The sequence below is a fragment of the Paralichthys olivaceus genome, chromosome 15 (assembly GCF_024713975.1).
Source record: "Paralichthys olivaceus isolate ysfri-2021 chromosome 15, ASM2471397v2, whole genome shotgun sequence".
In the NCBI taxonomy this organism is placed as follows: Eukaryota; Metazoa; Chordata; class Actinopteri; order Pleuronectiformes; family Paralichthyidae; genus Paralichthys; species Paralichthys olivaceus.
Genome location: NC_091107.1, coordinates 12874773 through 12890793, shown reverse-complemented (window position 1 = coordinate 12890793; position 16021 = coordinate 12874773). Strand labels below are relative to the sequence as shown.

General features: G+C 41.9%; 1 protein-coding gene across 2 annotated transcripts; it reads right to left on the bottom strand.

The window, feature by feature from the left end:
• Positions 1-569: 569 nt before the first annotated feature.
• phldb2a (pleckstrin homology-like domain, family B, member 2a) lies at positions 570-15521 on the bottom strand. Of its 2 annotated transcripts, XM_069539618.1 has the most exons (18): positions 15372-15505; positions 13045-13163; positions 10729-11693; positions 10274-10606; positions 7947-8081; positions 7581-7718; positions 6408-6554; positions 6042-6152; positions 5869-5958; positions 5577-5714; positions 5108-5207; positions 4147-4342; positions 3374-3464; positions 3117-3263; positions 2779-2998; positions 2610-2695; positions 2284-2392; positions 570-706 (listed from the first exon to the last, which is right to left on the bottom strand). In XM_069539618.1, the coding sequence occupies exons 2-18, from the start codon at positions 13097-13099 to the stop codon at positions 702-704; spliced, it is 3066 nt and encodes a 1021-aa protein (XP_069395719.1). In that variant the 5' UTR covers positions 13100-13163; positions 15372-15505; the 3' UTR covers positions 570-701. The 2 variants fall into 2 exon arrangements, with proteins under 2 accessions (XP_069395719.1, XP_019940852.1); XM_020085293.2 differs by lacking the exon at positions 570-706 and having other exon boundaries at positions 1870-2392; positions 15372-15521.
• Positions 15522-16021: the final 500 nt, after the last annotated feature.

The following is a 16021-nucleotide window of genomic DNA, read 5'->3' as shown; positions in this document are numbered from 1 at the left end:
ATCAATAGGTTTCATGAAATAGTCAAGTTATACTGCATGACAGGGGCACTGTGTCGTCCAATGTAATAAGGCCATGGATCCCTGTGGTGACACAGTACAAGAACAGTGCAGAAATAATGGTGCACAATATCACTGTAACACCATATTCTGACATTCTGACATTTATAAAGCAGTTTTTTGGTGCTACAGTAAAAATTGAGCTCACTTATCCCTCAAAGTTTAAACCCATTAGGTTTTTACAGCTAAGTGAAATATAATGTTCACATTCAAAATACCAAACAAGTGACCATGACATCTCAGAGATACAATTCATAATCCAAATGATTTATTCATGACACAGGTTGAGTATAAAAACCAGTAGCACAGTGTCAAAAAATTGTTCATATACAAAATATAAAACATTAAATGTTCTAAAAAATTTAAAATTGAAATGTGAGTCATTGGCTTTGGTTTTAAGGCTTGTGTGTCATATGGCGGATGACAGTTTGGTGGTGCAATGTTTACCCGGGAGACACGCGTGTTCACAGAGACACTTCTGGCAGAGGCAGCGACTCATCTGCAACACAGTGGGCTCAGCAGCCTGACTTGCACTCTGCAGGACGGAGTAAACTGACACTTAGGCTGCACGAGAGGAGCAGTGAGCCCTGACGTCTGTGAACCAAAAGCTGGTCACTCTGGTGATCCGTCAGTTTCAGATTCAGTCACACTGTTGCAAATAACAACAAATATACAGGTCAAATGTGTGGATTCTATAGTAAAATTTGAAAAAATAAATTCAGTTTATTAATTGACCCAGGGTTTGCTTTCAAAAAGCAAATCTCACACTTGATTTACTGTACATGTGCTAATAAATGCACATATCTGATATATAAACATTAGAAAATATGGATGACTGAGGCTGTATTTTCTAAGTCAATTATTTAGGTGTGGACCAACCAGGCAGAGCATTACATCATCCCAGTGCAACCACTCTACATTGAGGACCTCTGCTGGTGGAAAAACATAGTGAATTAAATGTAAAACACATGCGGGTGATGCAGTACATTCAGCATCACTGCTGCGCAACATGGCCTCATTTTTTTAGACCATTCTGCTACACTGCAGACAGAGGGAGCTAGTTGCACGGTTTTAAATATGAAACAGTACCACTGTAATTTGGGAAAACACTCTACTGCAATGAGTAGAGCATTTGTGAGCATTTAATAATAAAATATAATTAAAAAACGTAAAAAAGTGCCAATAATAATCTCTCAAAGCTTGCTGGAATCAAAGTGATGCATAGACATATCTATATAGTCTTTAGGTATTGCTAATGGCAAACATTCAGCTCTGCTTTAAAGAGGCAGACAAGACCAGCTTATGTTTGCAGTCTGGCAGCAGCAATCAAAATGCTTGAGTTTAAAATATGAAATAATACCCACAGTAGCTACATTTGAATATTAGTCACAATATAGAAATAAAAAAATCAGAGTTAATATGAAAATGTGGATATTCCCGCTCTAATGTGACACCCAGACTAAAATTATGACTTTATTTTAATAAAATTACAACTTTATTCTCGAAATCTCAAGATTTGTTTCCCTTGAAGTGCCCCTGATACTCCATTGTATGATGTTAACACTGATTTTCGAAGAAATTAATTTCTGATTTAGATACAGAAATACTGAGAAGTTATTGGGTAATAGGGAATAGAAATAAAAGTAAGTTAAAGAAACAGAGTTGGACCTGCAACATGAACTTTGGTTTGAAAAAATATGGAATAAGTAAAATCGGAGAAGGCTACAGTTTCTCGAAAGCTTTTTTACAGACATGCATCTGTTACTGAGAAGCAGCATCAATGTGTAACACAGTTTGAAGGAGAAGCAGATGTTGAGTTCACGACCTTTTAAAAGTTTCCCTGATAAAGATTGGATTGGAAAAAAGAAAACGCTAAAGAGACATGCAGAGACTTTGTGACCAGACGGAGAAAGCTAGATAAAGATTTAGTGCTGCCTCAGCCACTCATGGAACATAAACAAATAAAAAAATTACTGCGTAGCTTAATTACGAAACCTGGTTAACAATTGCTTTCATTTGTTACATATGATTACATTATAAAGTGTGCATCTGAGCATGAGTCGTAAACAGAGGTTTGTCTTTGGTCCGTGTTTGCTGATACGTTGATGTGAGCAGAGACCTGGGCATCTTCTCATGTGACACAATGTTTGCCAAAGAAATTTAGAGGCCGCAGACCCTGATCTGTTGATATCGGTTACACCATGAAATGCATGTGTCCTTCAGCACCTGTAACAATAACATCCATCCAGATACGCATGGCCTCGGGGGACGGAGCCACCATGTAGTACACCCGATCGTGGGTCTTCACACTGAACGTCAGCGAGGGGTTGGGGCTCTTGGGTGTGGACGTGAATGTCATTTTGAGGAAAGAAATAAGTGAAATGATGAAGAATAAAGGGGAGAGGGATGAGGTGATGTGTGTGGGGGCGGGAGAAAAGCAGAAGACACGCAGACGTCAACGGTTTTCAAGGAAATTTGTGCATGTGTGGACGATGCCACATGTTAAAAAAAATCACAGACATGCACACACACATGCACATAAATTGACTTACCTTGTGTGCATTCTTTAAATGGTCGTAGTACACCTCTTCTATGGCTTGGAAGTAAATGACACCTTTCATCTTGGTCTCATGTTTGTCTGCAGCAGGGAATATAAACACAATTTAAATGGGATCAAAGGATCCAGGCCTAACCACGTGGTTGAAAGGAGGAGATGCTCACCTGCATAGTAGGTGAGTGTCCTGCGATTCTGGTCGAAGACAAACCAGCGTTTCTTCCAGGTCTTTATCTTGCCGCCCATTTTGACCAAGAAGCCTCGACAGGTTTTATCAGTGATGGCCAGATGGAAGCAGGCGTCTGGGTTATGTCCAGCTGCCTCGATGTGGCCGTGAAGATCAAAGTCGTCTTTCCGCACAGGGAGGTAGCGCGTCAACAGCCGGGACTGTGGGAACAAGCAGTAAAATTAGATAACACATGCAAACATTGTGCACTGCTCAGTTTTAAGAGTATTTACACGAAGCCAAGAGTAAAACTATCAGATCTGAATGTCTTCTGAATACCTGTGATCGTTGTTTCTCTCTGTACTTCACTTCTCTCTCCACAAGTTTCTGTCTCCTGCTCGTCTCCTCCTGCAGTCGCTTCTCCAGTTCCTCCCTCCTTCGTCGCTCCTCATCCAGAGCCTGCCTGCGCATCTCCATCTCACGCTCCTGCACATGCCACATAGGAATAAAACTATGTCCATATTTAAACAAACATACACATCTACATAAATAAATATATCTATATACAGGACGTTTTGGTTATTTTGAAACATTACCCGATGCTCGAGGAGTCTCAGCTTCTCAGACTGGGCCTCTCGCAGTAAACGCTCCATCTCCTCAATCTTGGCCATGTTGTTGGTACTCGCACTGACAGGAAATGGAAAATACAAATCATCAAGTGCAAAGAAGATTTCTGAAACGTAAAGTATATCATAAGTTAAAACAAATGAAAAGTGGGTGACAAAAACCATTGTGATAAACAAGCAAAAATAAAAATGAGACTATGTAAATAAACTCAACTGATACTAGAATGTGTCACTAGGTGGAGCGCAAACCACTCAACAGTGTGGCCCAACAGTTCCCTGCACTACATTTCACCAATCCAGGGTTTCCCTGCACCCTTCCACCAAGTTTTGTGGTAGTTTTTCTATAATCTCACTAACTAAGACGAACACAAACTAACCAAAAACATCACCTCCATGGCTGAGGAAAAAATAAAATGGATATAAAGATATTTCAGATCATTGTGTAAATTTGAAGGAAAAAAGCTGATGAGGTAAAACTTCTTAAACATGTGTTAGCATTTCCACCTTCATGAACCGCTTTCACAAAGGTAGTGACAGATTTTTCGTATGTGTATGTAACTGTCTCCTCTTTCTATTTGCTCCTCTGAACATCTCTCCTAAATGATCTCTTCAGCCTTTATTCTCTCTCTCCTTTAGACTGACTTCTTCTGTGATGGTAAAACTCCTCTACATCTGATTAACACATATCTGCTTTGTCCAAAGAAAATGTCCTCCGTACGTTACTGTGGTTCGTCGCCTCTAACCTGGAGATGTTGTCCGGGGAGCAGGCAGAGAAGCTGGTCTCTAAGCTGTCGGAGCTGTCCACGCTGACCGTATCTGAGGCCTGGCTGTGGTCAGGGTAAGAGAAGGAGTCCAGGAACACGTTGGGCTCACACATCATCCTGCTGCAAAAATCACTTCTCTTCTGTCTGTCTTCATTCATGTGTGCATGGCTGTTGCCTGCTGACAGAAGAAAATATCACTGCCACAAAGTGGAAATACCCTCAGCGTGCAAGATCTTATTAAATCACAGCAACAGAGCTGCAGTTCATTAACTAGTTGGCCAAGCGAGATGACGTCTCTTCATTATAATTTCATTATTATAATCAGTCTGCAGGAACTAGAGCAAGTAACAGTGATGCAACAAGCTGAATAAAGACAAAGACATTTCATTTGAATCAACATGATGTTAACAGAGCAGGTTAGAGAAAGACAGAATGTAGTTTCTCAATATTAACTGTTATTAGAATTGTTCCATTCAAATAAAAAAAGAAAAAAGAAATAAACTAAGGCACCCTTGATGTGAAAGACAAAAAAGCATTTTCTTCACCCCAATGAAGACCAGTGTGCTGCAACATATAGAATTTTTTTTACGTCCACCAAGGAAGTTATGTTTCCATGTCTGTTGGTTTGTTCATAAGAACATATTCTTCTCAAATATAGTATTTATCAAAATGATTTTTGTGGGTGATCACTTCTGATCACATTATTTACGATTATTTCATTCAGCTGCAACATGCTAGATGTCACTAAATTCTACACACTGAACCTTTAACACAAACATTTAGTCCTTGATGCTGTAGATTCAAACTAAACGCATCTTGTTCTGTGCCCCAGATTAATGCATCAGAAAAGTATTTCCTGTGATTCATGCATATAGCCTGAAGCATAAAGCTGTAAAGATTTGATTCAGACGAGATTCGACAGTCTGGTGCTCTGACTCACTCTTGGGAAGGCGGCGGGTAATCAGGTCGCGGGTGGAGAAAGTGAAGCCTGGAGCGATCACACTGCCGCAGCTGGAGCTCTGGGCCAGGGGCAGGTGAACCTGGAGGAGGAAACGGCAGCAGACATTACGATCTGAAGCAGGCTCTGCAAAAATCACACATCTGCAAACTTGTCTCATAGTACGTCATGTCATGAGCTGGATGGGTGTTTACTAAGACTAACTGAGGAGAGTTTGGGTGGATCATCCTCTGGGGACACAACCCAGCTTTAAAATCTGTAATATAATTCTTAGTGTAAGGCCTCAGACATAGTATTACAGTGTAGGCTTTAAATTAGACAAAAATACTAATAGTTTTTCAAATTGTTAAAAGATAAAATGCATTTAATCACACTTGAAACACTCAGTTCAAAACCTACAGAAACTAATCTTCCACGTCTGCTCACATTACTTTTGGAAAAAAGTAATAACCTTGGGAGGAAGTGTGCGTCCCAGTGATCTGCCATAAGGCGTGGGGAGCTGCTGGCTCCTCTTGTGAGGTAGGCTGTCACTCGGGTGGGAAGAGTTTCCATTGCTGCTTCTCCTCCTTTCCTTCAGAGACTGCAAGTGCTGCAGAAATCACAAAATAAAAACAACAGGGTTTCTCCTCAGAGACTTAAAAATGTGATAATCCTCTCTGTGAGGAACTTCATTTCAAGAGAAAGAGGAGAGGAGCTCTCTGCTGGTGGATTTATTAAGTATGGTAACTGTAACTGACTCCTACCTCTTTGATGGCTACCGGGACGTTAGTGAAGCTCTGCCCCTCAGACAACTCTGCATACTTTCCTTCCAAAGACACCAGTTTGTCTCTCTCCTGCAGACGTCGGGATATGGTCTTTAAATTATTATTATTATCATTGAATATTGATCGTTTCAGCAGGCAAAGACTTTTCTTACCTTCTGCAGCATGATGAGCAAATTGTTTTTCTCTCTCTGGAAGTTCTCTCTTTCTTGCTGAGCCTGTAAGGTGATCTGTGACGACTGTTTCTTCAGGGTCATGAGCCGCTCCTATGAGTAAAAAACCCATAGCAACACAGTAAAAAATAAAGCTACCCTCAAAAAGTACAGTATGCTATGCAGAGGTGTTTTATTTTGAGGCATCAGCAGCATGTCTCAGTAAATGATCATATTGTGACGTGAAAATTCAGCTCTGATGAGATTTTACTTTTCCAAAAACTACATTGTTTTTACACGGAATCATAAAGTCTTTACCATTTCTGCCCTCTCTCTACCCTGTGGTTTTACCCTCCATCGAAAATGTACCTTGCGTGTGACAGTAAGACGCTGACACTCAGCAATCTCTCGCAGCAGCTCTTGGCTCCGATTCTCTTTTTCCTCGTCTTGATTGATTTCACTCTCCAACTTCTGAAACTCCAGATCCTCCAAACTTTTTATCTGCTCCTTAGCTTCCTGAGAAAGCCACAGACACACACAAACACACGATACTTCAAATACAAAGTAAAAGTACATAATTAGATGAGCATATTCTGTTTAAAAATTACATGTTGCACTAACGGAAGATCCATTCATGTAAAATAGTGTTTTCAAGATTTAATGCTGATGAATGCAGGATTTAAACATTTGACCATCTGCTATCAGAGCGATGTTAACTAGATTATTTATTATGGACAATGTTACAGGTGTTAAAATTGTTAGACTTTTTAAAATGTGAGTGATGTGAGGTTTCAGGGGATTTCAGGTTTTCCAAATTGGAGTCAGATGTGCTAATATAATATATATTATTTTTTACACATGGTAATTATCTGGGCCCCTTCCTAAATGTGGGTCTGAGGGACACGAGGGCCGAAACAGAAGCTGTGAATGAGAAGAACGACATGTGAGACGAGAAGTAACGCGATCCAGGATTACAGAGAACAAGGTCAGGGAGGATAATAGATGTGCAAAAAGAAACAAATAAGAAAGAAGAAAAAAAAAACATTGCAGATGAGAAAAACTGAACAGAGATGTTTTTATATCTCTGTTTATTATGTTATATAAATCCTTTTAATACATTATACAACAACAATGTACATGGAAAAGCTTTTTTTTTTTTAAACAAAAAGTTATTGCTTAATATTATAGTATGTGAATGGTGTTAAATATGGATTGAAGGTCATGGTGCTGCAATCTACATTTTGAAATCTACATTCTTTGTTTATAGTGTTAAAATACAAGTTCAAATGCATGGTATTCATTTTAATTTGGCATGTTGAGGGGACAGGAATGGGGGCCGGAGGCTGGGGGGGTTGTGGTGCGCCTGTCCCACAGTTAGAAACCCTATACTTTCCTCGTGTTCACAGTAATCTCCTTACTCACCTCTGACCACAGTTTGCTGATGAACAAACTAGTGAAGGGGTGAGGAGTGTTCACTTCATCTAAACCTCGTCCCCAGACTTTACCCGTGACTTGTACTTTTGTACCATTTTACAGTCTTACCTGTGACTTCTGAGTGTGGCTCGTCTTCTCAACACTATGGATCTTTTCCTTCAGCTGGTCCAGAAGCTCTTTTTCCCTCTGAAGCTGACACATCTCCGACTCCTGCTCCCCTTCCAGCAGAGCACACTCCACCTCCATCTGCAGGAAACATCAGCGAAACGTCTGGATTCATTTCATTCTGAGCCTTTAGTGCATTTCTGATGACTGCCTCCATCAGTAACTCCACAGTGAATATAAGCTGCTCTTAAGCTTAACTTTTATTTACTTCAGTGATAAACTATCAATAAATCATTGGTTCATCTCACAATACATTTGAAAAAACACTTAACAGATGTTAGGTGTTTATGACTGCTCGGTGATGTTTACCTCTCGGACAGACTCCTCCATCTGGTTGTCCAGGTCCTTGATCTTCTGCTCCAGCTCCTCAATGTTGTTCAGAACCTGAATCCTCTCTTCCTCTATTTGCGTCACTTCCTGTTTCAGTTGCACACTCTCCAAGGCCTGCAGCGACATCAGGAATGCATATAAACGCTTGGCCCTTTAACAGGCTACACATTTTGCAATATAAGCAAACCTAGAAATGCAAAAATCCCTGTCGCAAAGTTGGCAGGAGCATCTTTTGGTGATTTTATGTTTAAAATGTATAGTTTTTATTGCAAGAAAAAAAATCTACTCTCTAAAATACTGTATGTTGTTAATTATTCGCCAGCTAGTAGGATCAGTTTTTCTTGAATGAGACAACAGCTGCTGCAGTTCCGTCTCATCAGAAGTTGGATCCCTGACAACAGGATTCTTTTCTACTTGCTGTAATGGAAATCTCTATCATAGCACTACAGTGACTGCCAGTCATGCCACAGCACTCCCACGTTTTGCTGCATCTTTCAGTGTTCCTCATTCATACTCATCCATTTGTATACCTAATACAGCCTGTGTATCAGGTAATAGTCCTTAAAAAAGCCAAGAGGATTTTTCAGAGGCTCATGTGGTCGGCAGGTCGAGGATTTACAGTTTCCCAGACGGGCTCTGAACTCTTTCTTCCTGTGCAAATGGCTCTGAGGAATGCAAGAGATGCATGGTGCATATCTGGAGCCTGTAAACCTCTGTCACAACTGCCACACTGCAGAAAGTGGGTCTTAACAACGATCTAATTTTCAAAAACTATAAGAGTGTTCGGCAATTCTATCTTTCACATAAAGACTTGTTAGAAACCTGTGTCGATACATTACATTTTCACAAGGTCTTGTATCATTTTACCTCAGAATAAAGCTCTAGACATCTGGAAAAACACATCTTTGCCCTGCATATACACTTTTACCCACACAGACACTCCCGCACACAGACATGCATGCGCACACACACGCACGCACACTAATTCTCCGTGGGATAAAGTCATTTCCTGCCCCCCCTCCTTTAAGAGTCTGGATGGTTGAGTGCTGAAACAAAACGAGGACTTCTTCATTAAAACCAGACGCACCATTAGGTTGTTACTGCTCTAGAGGGGGAAAAAAAGATAAAGGCACTAGGACTCAGACAGCGGAGGAGGCGTCCTGGTTGGAACCTCGACACAGTATTCAATACAGTTTTAGTATATTTATGTTTGTAAACGAAACATGTCCATTCATTTCTCTGGGGAAGAAAAGCTAAGGTCAATCCTTGTAACGTCAAAGCTGTGAGGAGGTCTTGTGAAACTGATTTCTCTGTTTGTGTGTCTGAACAATCCACATAAACAGGAAATATACTAATTGCAGACTGCACACACTTGACAGAGCATCAAAAGAACCTGGTGATTTCTAACAATCTACCACATTCAAGTTTTTGTGTGATGAAGAATACAGAGGAAGGCAAACCTCATGCCATAGACGTGCAGTCATTATGACTCAGAACATGCAACACATGTTTCCACTTTTCATCACAACAAAACCATTTTAAAAGACCAAATTCATTATTGTGCAAGGGAGGATTATTTTAAATTTCATCATTTGAATCACATTAAACCATTTAACCCTAAAATTTAATGGGAAAATGTTTGCACTAACTAAAAAATGCAACATTCTACACCCCTTCAACCTAATTTTGTTCCTATATAGTTACACATTCTAAAAACAATCTCCACTAGATTGTAAGATTGAGTTCGGTGGAGAGGAAGATTCAAATTAACCTGGACATGGAAAGAATTTACCCTGGCCAAAAGGTAAACAACAAGATGAACAAGCAATCAGCAGTCTGATAAACTGCATTCCAGAGCAGGGGTGTGACTCCTTAGTCTTCAACACATCCGGGTCCTCTCTTCATTTAATGTGATACTGACGGAGGAGTCGAGGAAATGAATTTTTAAAAGAACATGACGTGGACAGAGAGGAGATCTTTAAAAAGTTCAGACCATTGACTTAAAATAAAGATGAATGACATAACAGCCCCCCAGAAGTGATGCAAAATCATTTTGATCACCCCCTAGTGGATGGTTCAGGTGTATATCATGATTAACAGTTGAGACTGACTCAGGATTGGTTGAGTGTGTGTATTGACAGGATCTCCATCACCTCCATCATCAGTTTCACCTGCAGTTTCTGGCTCCAAATGAAGCACAAGATGGCGGCGCCCATGTCTGTGATGTTTTAGCTATATTTTTGAACAACAGGAGGTGTCTGGAATGCGTCGGCCATCTTTCTAGACGGGCAATGATGAGGACTTACTTTGACTCTATGGTTGGTGGAGGGTGAAGGGGCACTGCTGTTCAGACTGACGGCCGGTGAGTGGGATCTGGCCTCTTTGTAGCCGCTCTGCTGACGCTGGGTAACCTGCTGCTCATCAGAGAACTGGAAATCTCTGGTTTTGGCCCCAAAGCAGCTGTCGGGAGCCGTGCTGCCGGGAGAGTCCGAGAACACCGACTCCTCATCCGACACCTGCAGCTTCTCCAACTCCTTGTTGATCTTCTGCAGGTCAGACACAGCTGAACCTGCTGGCTCCCTCTCCACCTGACCCATATCAGTGCACAGGTTCAAAATGGTCTCTAGACGCTGGCATTCCTGCAGAGAAGAGATTCATTATTACATATTTAGCTTATTTTACTCTTAACTTTCACACAAGGTGGTAATAGACTGATAAAGTAAGATAAAAGTGTACAGACCATGGTCAAAAAGAAGCTTACCAATCTCTGCACTTTCTGCTCCCTGAGGCGCTCATCTCTCTGGTGCTGGTGATAATCTCTCAGCTCCTCTTTGCCATTCAAAGAGCTGATGCTGCCCACCCTCTGTCCTGGACCCAGCCCGCCCTTCCCAAAGGACAACCTCCTCTCTCCAAAGCTTAGATCTAAACCTGTGCCATCGATCTCTACACCCAGAGAGCTCAGAGAGGCTAGACTGGCCCTCCTGGGAGTGCTGGGCATGCTGGCTGGGACAGTCACATCTGGTGGCTGCTCCAGGGAGGAGAGACTGCGTCGAGCCCCAGCTGAGCCCACTCCTCTGTGGGAACCCACTGAGTGACGTGATGGAAGTGACAGAGCTGGGGGCTCCGCACTGTGAAGCCGTGGCAGAGAACGACTGTGCATCCCCAGGCTGTTGAGGGAGCCAGTGGAGTATTTTCTCTGCCGGGAGTCTCCTCCAGCCTTGCCCTGAGAATAGGGCCTGCGGCCCATGCGAGGGCTGGACGGCATACTGGCTGCTCCACTTTTGACCCTGGGAGAACGAAGAAGGGGCTCCCCATAAGAGGAGAGAAGAGAGCTTCCTTCTGTTGCATTAGAGAGGAGCAGGCTGTCTTGAGACTGGTGGCGAGGGTGGGAATGACGGATGAAGCCGTTAGAGCTAAGCTGGCGATCGCCCTGACGAGGTGATGGAGGCACACTGCTGCTGGTCATGTAGGAGAAGTTTCTAGAGGCAGACGGAGGGCGATCGGTATTACTGAGGATGGAAAGTGTCCTTGTGGATTGGGGTCCAACAGGTGAGGGTACACTAAGGTACTTGCGGCTGCACTCTGCTGCTCTCAGACTGGCCTCCAGAGCACTTTTCCTGCGCTGCAGGGTCTCCATCAGTTCCTGTAGCTCTGCCTTAGAACGAGAGCCCCTCAGCAACGTCCCACCCACAGAGCCATTACTGCTGTGTTCAATCTTCACACAGTCTGTAGAAATGAGAAAGTTTGACACAGCATGACATCCAGTCTGTTTTTGGACTATATAATACACCTAGGTTTAATGTAACTTCTCTAATAAGCAGCAGCTCAGCCAGGAGAAGTGCTAACACACTTGTGCTGAGTAAGGGGGGGAAACCAGGGAAGAATGTAGGCTCGTACAGTTCTGAGCCCAATACAAACACAGGCTCAATCAGCGGTTAGGCTTCTTCTAAAAATGGAAGAATACTCGTCGACCAAGACAGCCCAGAATGCATCATAGTCTCGACTGTGAGAGAAAGCCAGGGGACACCCATATATCTTGCCCCGAGTCATGGGTGGCTGAACACCTGAACAAATGTAAATACAGAGGTCATGTGATATTACAGAATGCACCTCCTTTGTCATTTAAACCTCTATCACTTATTTGGGTTTTATGAATTAATTCTAGGCCAGAGCTAAATATATAAAATTTACATTTTTGATTATAAACTTCAGATCTCAATTTCTGTTGATGAAAACAAAGGGATAAAGCTTGTGTCCTCCTTTGTCTACACACAAATACCTTTAGTGACTGTGTTCTTCATTTAAAGCTAAACTTCTCAGCATTCCAACATACAGAACAGAAACCTGTTTCAAGTGTCAAATTTGCAGACCTACAAGTCTTGAATGAAAGAACAGCTGAAGAAAGAGCTGTTCTGACTCCCAGGTTAGAGACAGTTATCCAGATGAACCTGCTTCACAGAGCACCTACTGTACGTAACTAATTCTGGCTTTCATAATGTGAGACAGCTAAAAGGATCTTGTTTACTGTCATTCAGTCGAACAAAGGTTCAGGATAGATTTGATTTAAAGCCAAAGGGACATGGAAACATATGCTAGATGTGGAATATCAAATGTTTTATTGCAGATTTTATCATGAGATTCACATTTTAAGTGAACAGTATCAAAAATGAATCTCAATATCAAAATTAGAATGGTACTCAATAGAGCACACTCCTCTATCACGGCCCAAGAATCCCTCAAATTTAATCAAGCACCCCGAACTTTCAGACAATGTAGATATCAGTTCCCTAAATGTGCCAGATTTTTGTCATTAAGATCCATAAATCATTTCCTGGGAAATCAGTGCACGTATTGAAAAGTGCCCAGTCTCACAATGTCTGACATTAAGAAATATTCCTGGATCTGCACCAAAGTTGAATGGGTTCTTCTCTGACCCATACCACATCCTTCAGTTTTGTGGAAATTTTTTGTGTGTAATCTTGCTCACAAACATACAAATCATCCAAAAACAAATGATCAGGGGTGATTACATAACTTCCATGACAGATGTAATAACACCAACAAAAACCTTTCTTACCCGAGCTGTAGCCCAGCGTGGCGACGGCGCTCCTCTGAGGGAGCATGCTGTTCATCACACTGACCTCCTCATTCACTCTGAAGAAGCAGGATTCAGCTGGGACCTGTGAGCTTAGTTCTCTGAGGAGGAGAAAGGGGAGAGAATCTGTTTAAATACTGTGTGTAAAAATCAGTTTTCCTCCTTACTACCCTGCACTAGTATTCCTGTAAACTCCTCTTCCAATCTAGAACTCAAAGTTGTGACGAGGACATTACAGGAAGTTGAATCCATGACTTGTGGTCCCTCGACTTATCCTTCCAACTCTCTGCACAACAATGCCTCAATTCAAGCAGATATTTCAGATGTGCATATTTAAGTGCAAATGAAAAAAAAAAAAGTTTCCAAAAAACTGAGTAGGAAAACAGATCCAGAGAAAGGTTTTTAATGTCTGGCTCAGTGTTACCAATAAAAACGGAGTCTGTAAAGCAGAACTCAAGCTCTTGGTCCAGAAATCCTGACCAGTCCTCCAAAGTATCCCTCAGAGACCCAGACTCACTGAGGCAGCAGCTACAGTTAGAGGCTGAGGACCTGAGATGTCGAGCACCTCATGTAAGAATCATCAGTGCTTTGACAATCATTAGTAAACAGTAAAATACCGAATTATTTTTGCAGGTTGCAGTTTTTTGCAGCTTCAGTTGCTTCCTTTCCACCGTCATTTTACATTAAATATGACTTGTGACTAAGGAAGCGGTTTTAAGAAAAAAGGTTTTAATTTTTAATTGATCAACACATCAGAAAGATAATAAATAAATAAAATGACTTATTATATATTAAATAGCTTTTCCCAGTGAAGATGTTGAGCGGCAAGCATAAGAAAAAGTCTCTCCTCTAAAAAAAGAGAGGAAGGCTAAAAGAAATAAATACATCAAATAAAACTCAATAAAAATACATCTTTGGGTCGCCACACCAGGGGATATAACAGAAAAATCACAAGGAGTGATGGTGTGATTAGTTCCAGTGATACAGTAGATGGATTTTAAAAGTCAGATGTTACAGTTTACTGAATCCAGAGAACACACACACACACACACACACACACACACACACACACACACAGACGGCTGATCCAAGATTTTCTGCTGCTGCTGTCTAGAGATAGAGAGGGCCTACAGGAAGTAAGGTATCCTTTTACATAGTCACACAATCAATCAGCATGAGTTCATTCTCCAGACCTGCTGAAAAAAAGGGTCGTGGGGGGGGGGGGGGGCCCCAGCTCATGTCAGGAGAACACAGTTTTTACTGCATCACCCAGACTACAGACCAGCAGGGACATGTAGATTATAAACACTCAGGGAGATGTAAACTGTTTGAGGAGTGGATGCTGATGATTGGGCTTTCATCTAATGTGTGGTAAGGCTGTGCAGATAAATATTTTTCACATTGCATAAGGCATAAGTGTATTTCCACGAAAAGAAAAAAATCTGAATCACAGATGTACTCACTGTATGAATCATTTGGTCTAGAAACTGCCAGCACATGGGGAAAAAGGCCTGTCCCAAGTTAAGACCCAGAGGTTAATAGTTAATGGTCTGTTTTTTAAAAGTGCTTTTCTAGTTCTGAGGACCACTCAAAGTGCTCTACAGTACCGTTTTGCCATTCACCCATTTATACGCATTCATACAGTGCATCTATGTGTGCACACACACTGCTGGCACAGCCGTCAGGGGAAATTTACAGTTCAGTATCTTGCCAAAGGACACTGGATGTGGGATGAGGCAGACCAGGATCGAACCACCGCCCTCCTGGTGGTTAGTGGACGATACACTCTTCCTCCTGAGCCACAGCGGCACGTGAGGTCACAATACATAAAAATACATAAAAACTAAGAAATGCTTCACTTATTTAAGTTTCTAAAATCGTCATACAACTTCCACAAGATTCAACAACTCGTACACATTCTCAACACACCAACATGAGCGGGGGGCTGTAATTAGCAGTCTGAAAGACTAGCTGATGACCACTGTTGGCTGTCATCCACTTTAGGGGCTGGGGATTCCAGAAATGTTAAGTCAGTGCAAATAAACACCATGTGTGAAAAATCCCCACACTTTAGTTTCTGAGAAAACCCACAATGACAGATCAATAATTCACTCACTTGTGCAACAAGTTGACAGATTTACAAAATTGCCTAACAATGTGAATCGCCTAAACTTTCCTGCTGTCGTTAACAGTTGTGGAAGTCACAAGAACTGAACACATGTGCATTATCCCAGAGCATCACTGTCTGGAACCAAGGAAATTCAGGAACAGAATGAATCAACTTCAGTGTTAAGATAAAAGTGACTCACCTTTGATTTAGTGTCTCGGTCACATAGTTGTTCCAGAGGTTTGTGGCATCTGTGTGTTGCTGAGGCTGAAGTCCGCTCCTCCTGCATGAAGAAACTGACTGCAGAGTAAAGTCTTCCCATGACAAAGGATCAGGCAGCGGGAGACCCCCACCCCGCCCCCCTTAGACCATCCTCCTCCTCCTCCCTTAGAGAGAGAGAGAGGCTGCTGCCCCTCTCTGGTCGAGTAGACAACTGCTGTTACGTAATGGAGCAAAAAGAGCAAAGAAATCAAAAAGGAAAGATGAAGGAGAAGCATTATCAGTGTGTGTTTGTTTGTGTGTGTGTGTGTGTGTGTGTGTGTGTGTGTGTGTGTGTGTAACTTACGGAGGGAGGACATTTTGGTCAGTTCTCACTTTCTGACCCACTTTTAAAAGGCTGTTTGAGAGTGTCCTTGCTAAGATATAAGCAGAAGGTTTGTTTTCCTGTGTTCCTCTGTGTTCCTCTGTGTGTGTGCGTGTAATCAATTCTAGCTCCAAAGATCTGTTTTCCCCCTGCAGTTGATTCTGACCTCTGACCTCACAGGGATCAATAGAGAAACATGTCATCATTATATCATATTCCAGCAACTTACTGCAAATCTGTGCCCAACATGTGACCCAGTCTTTACTTTC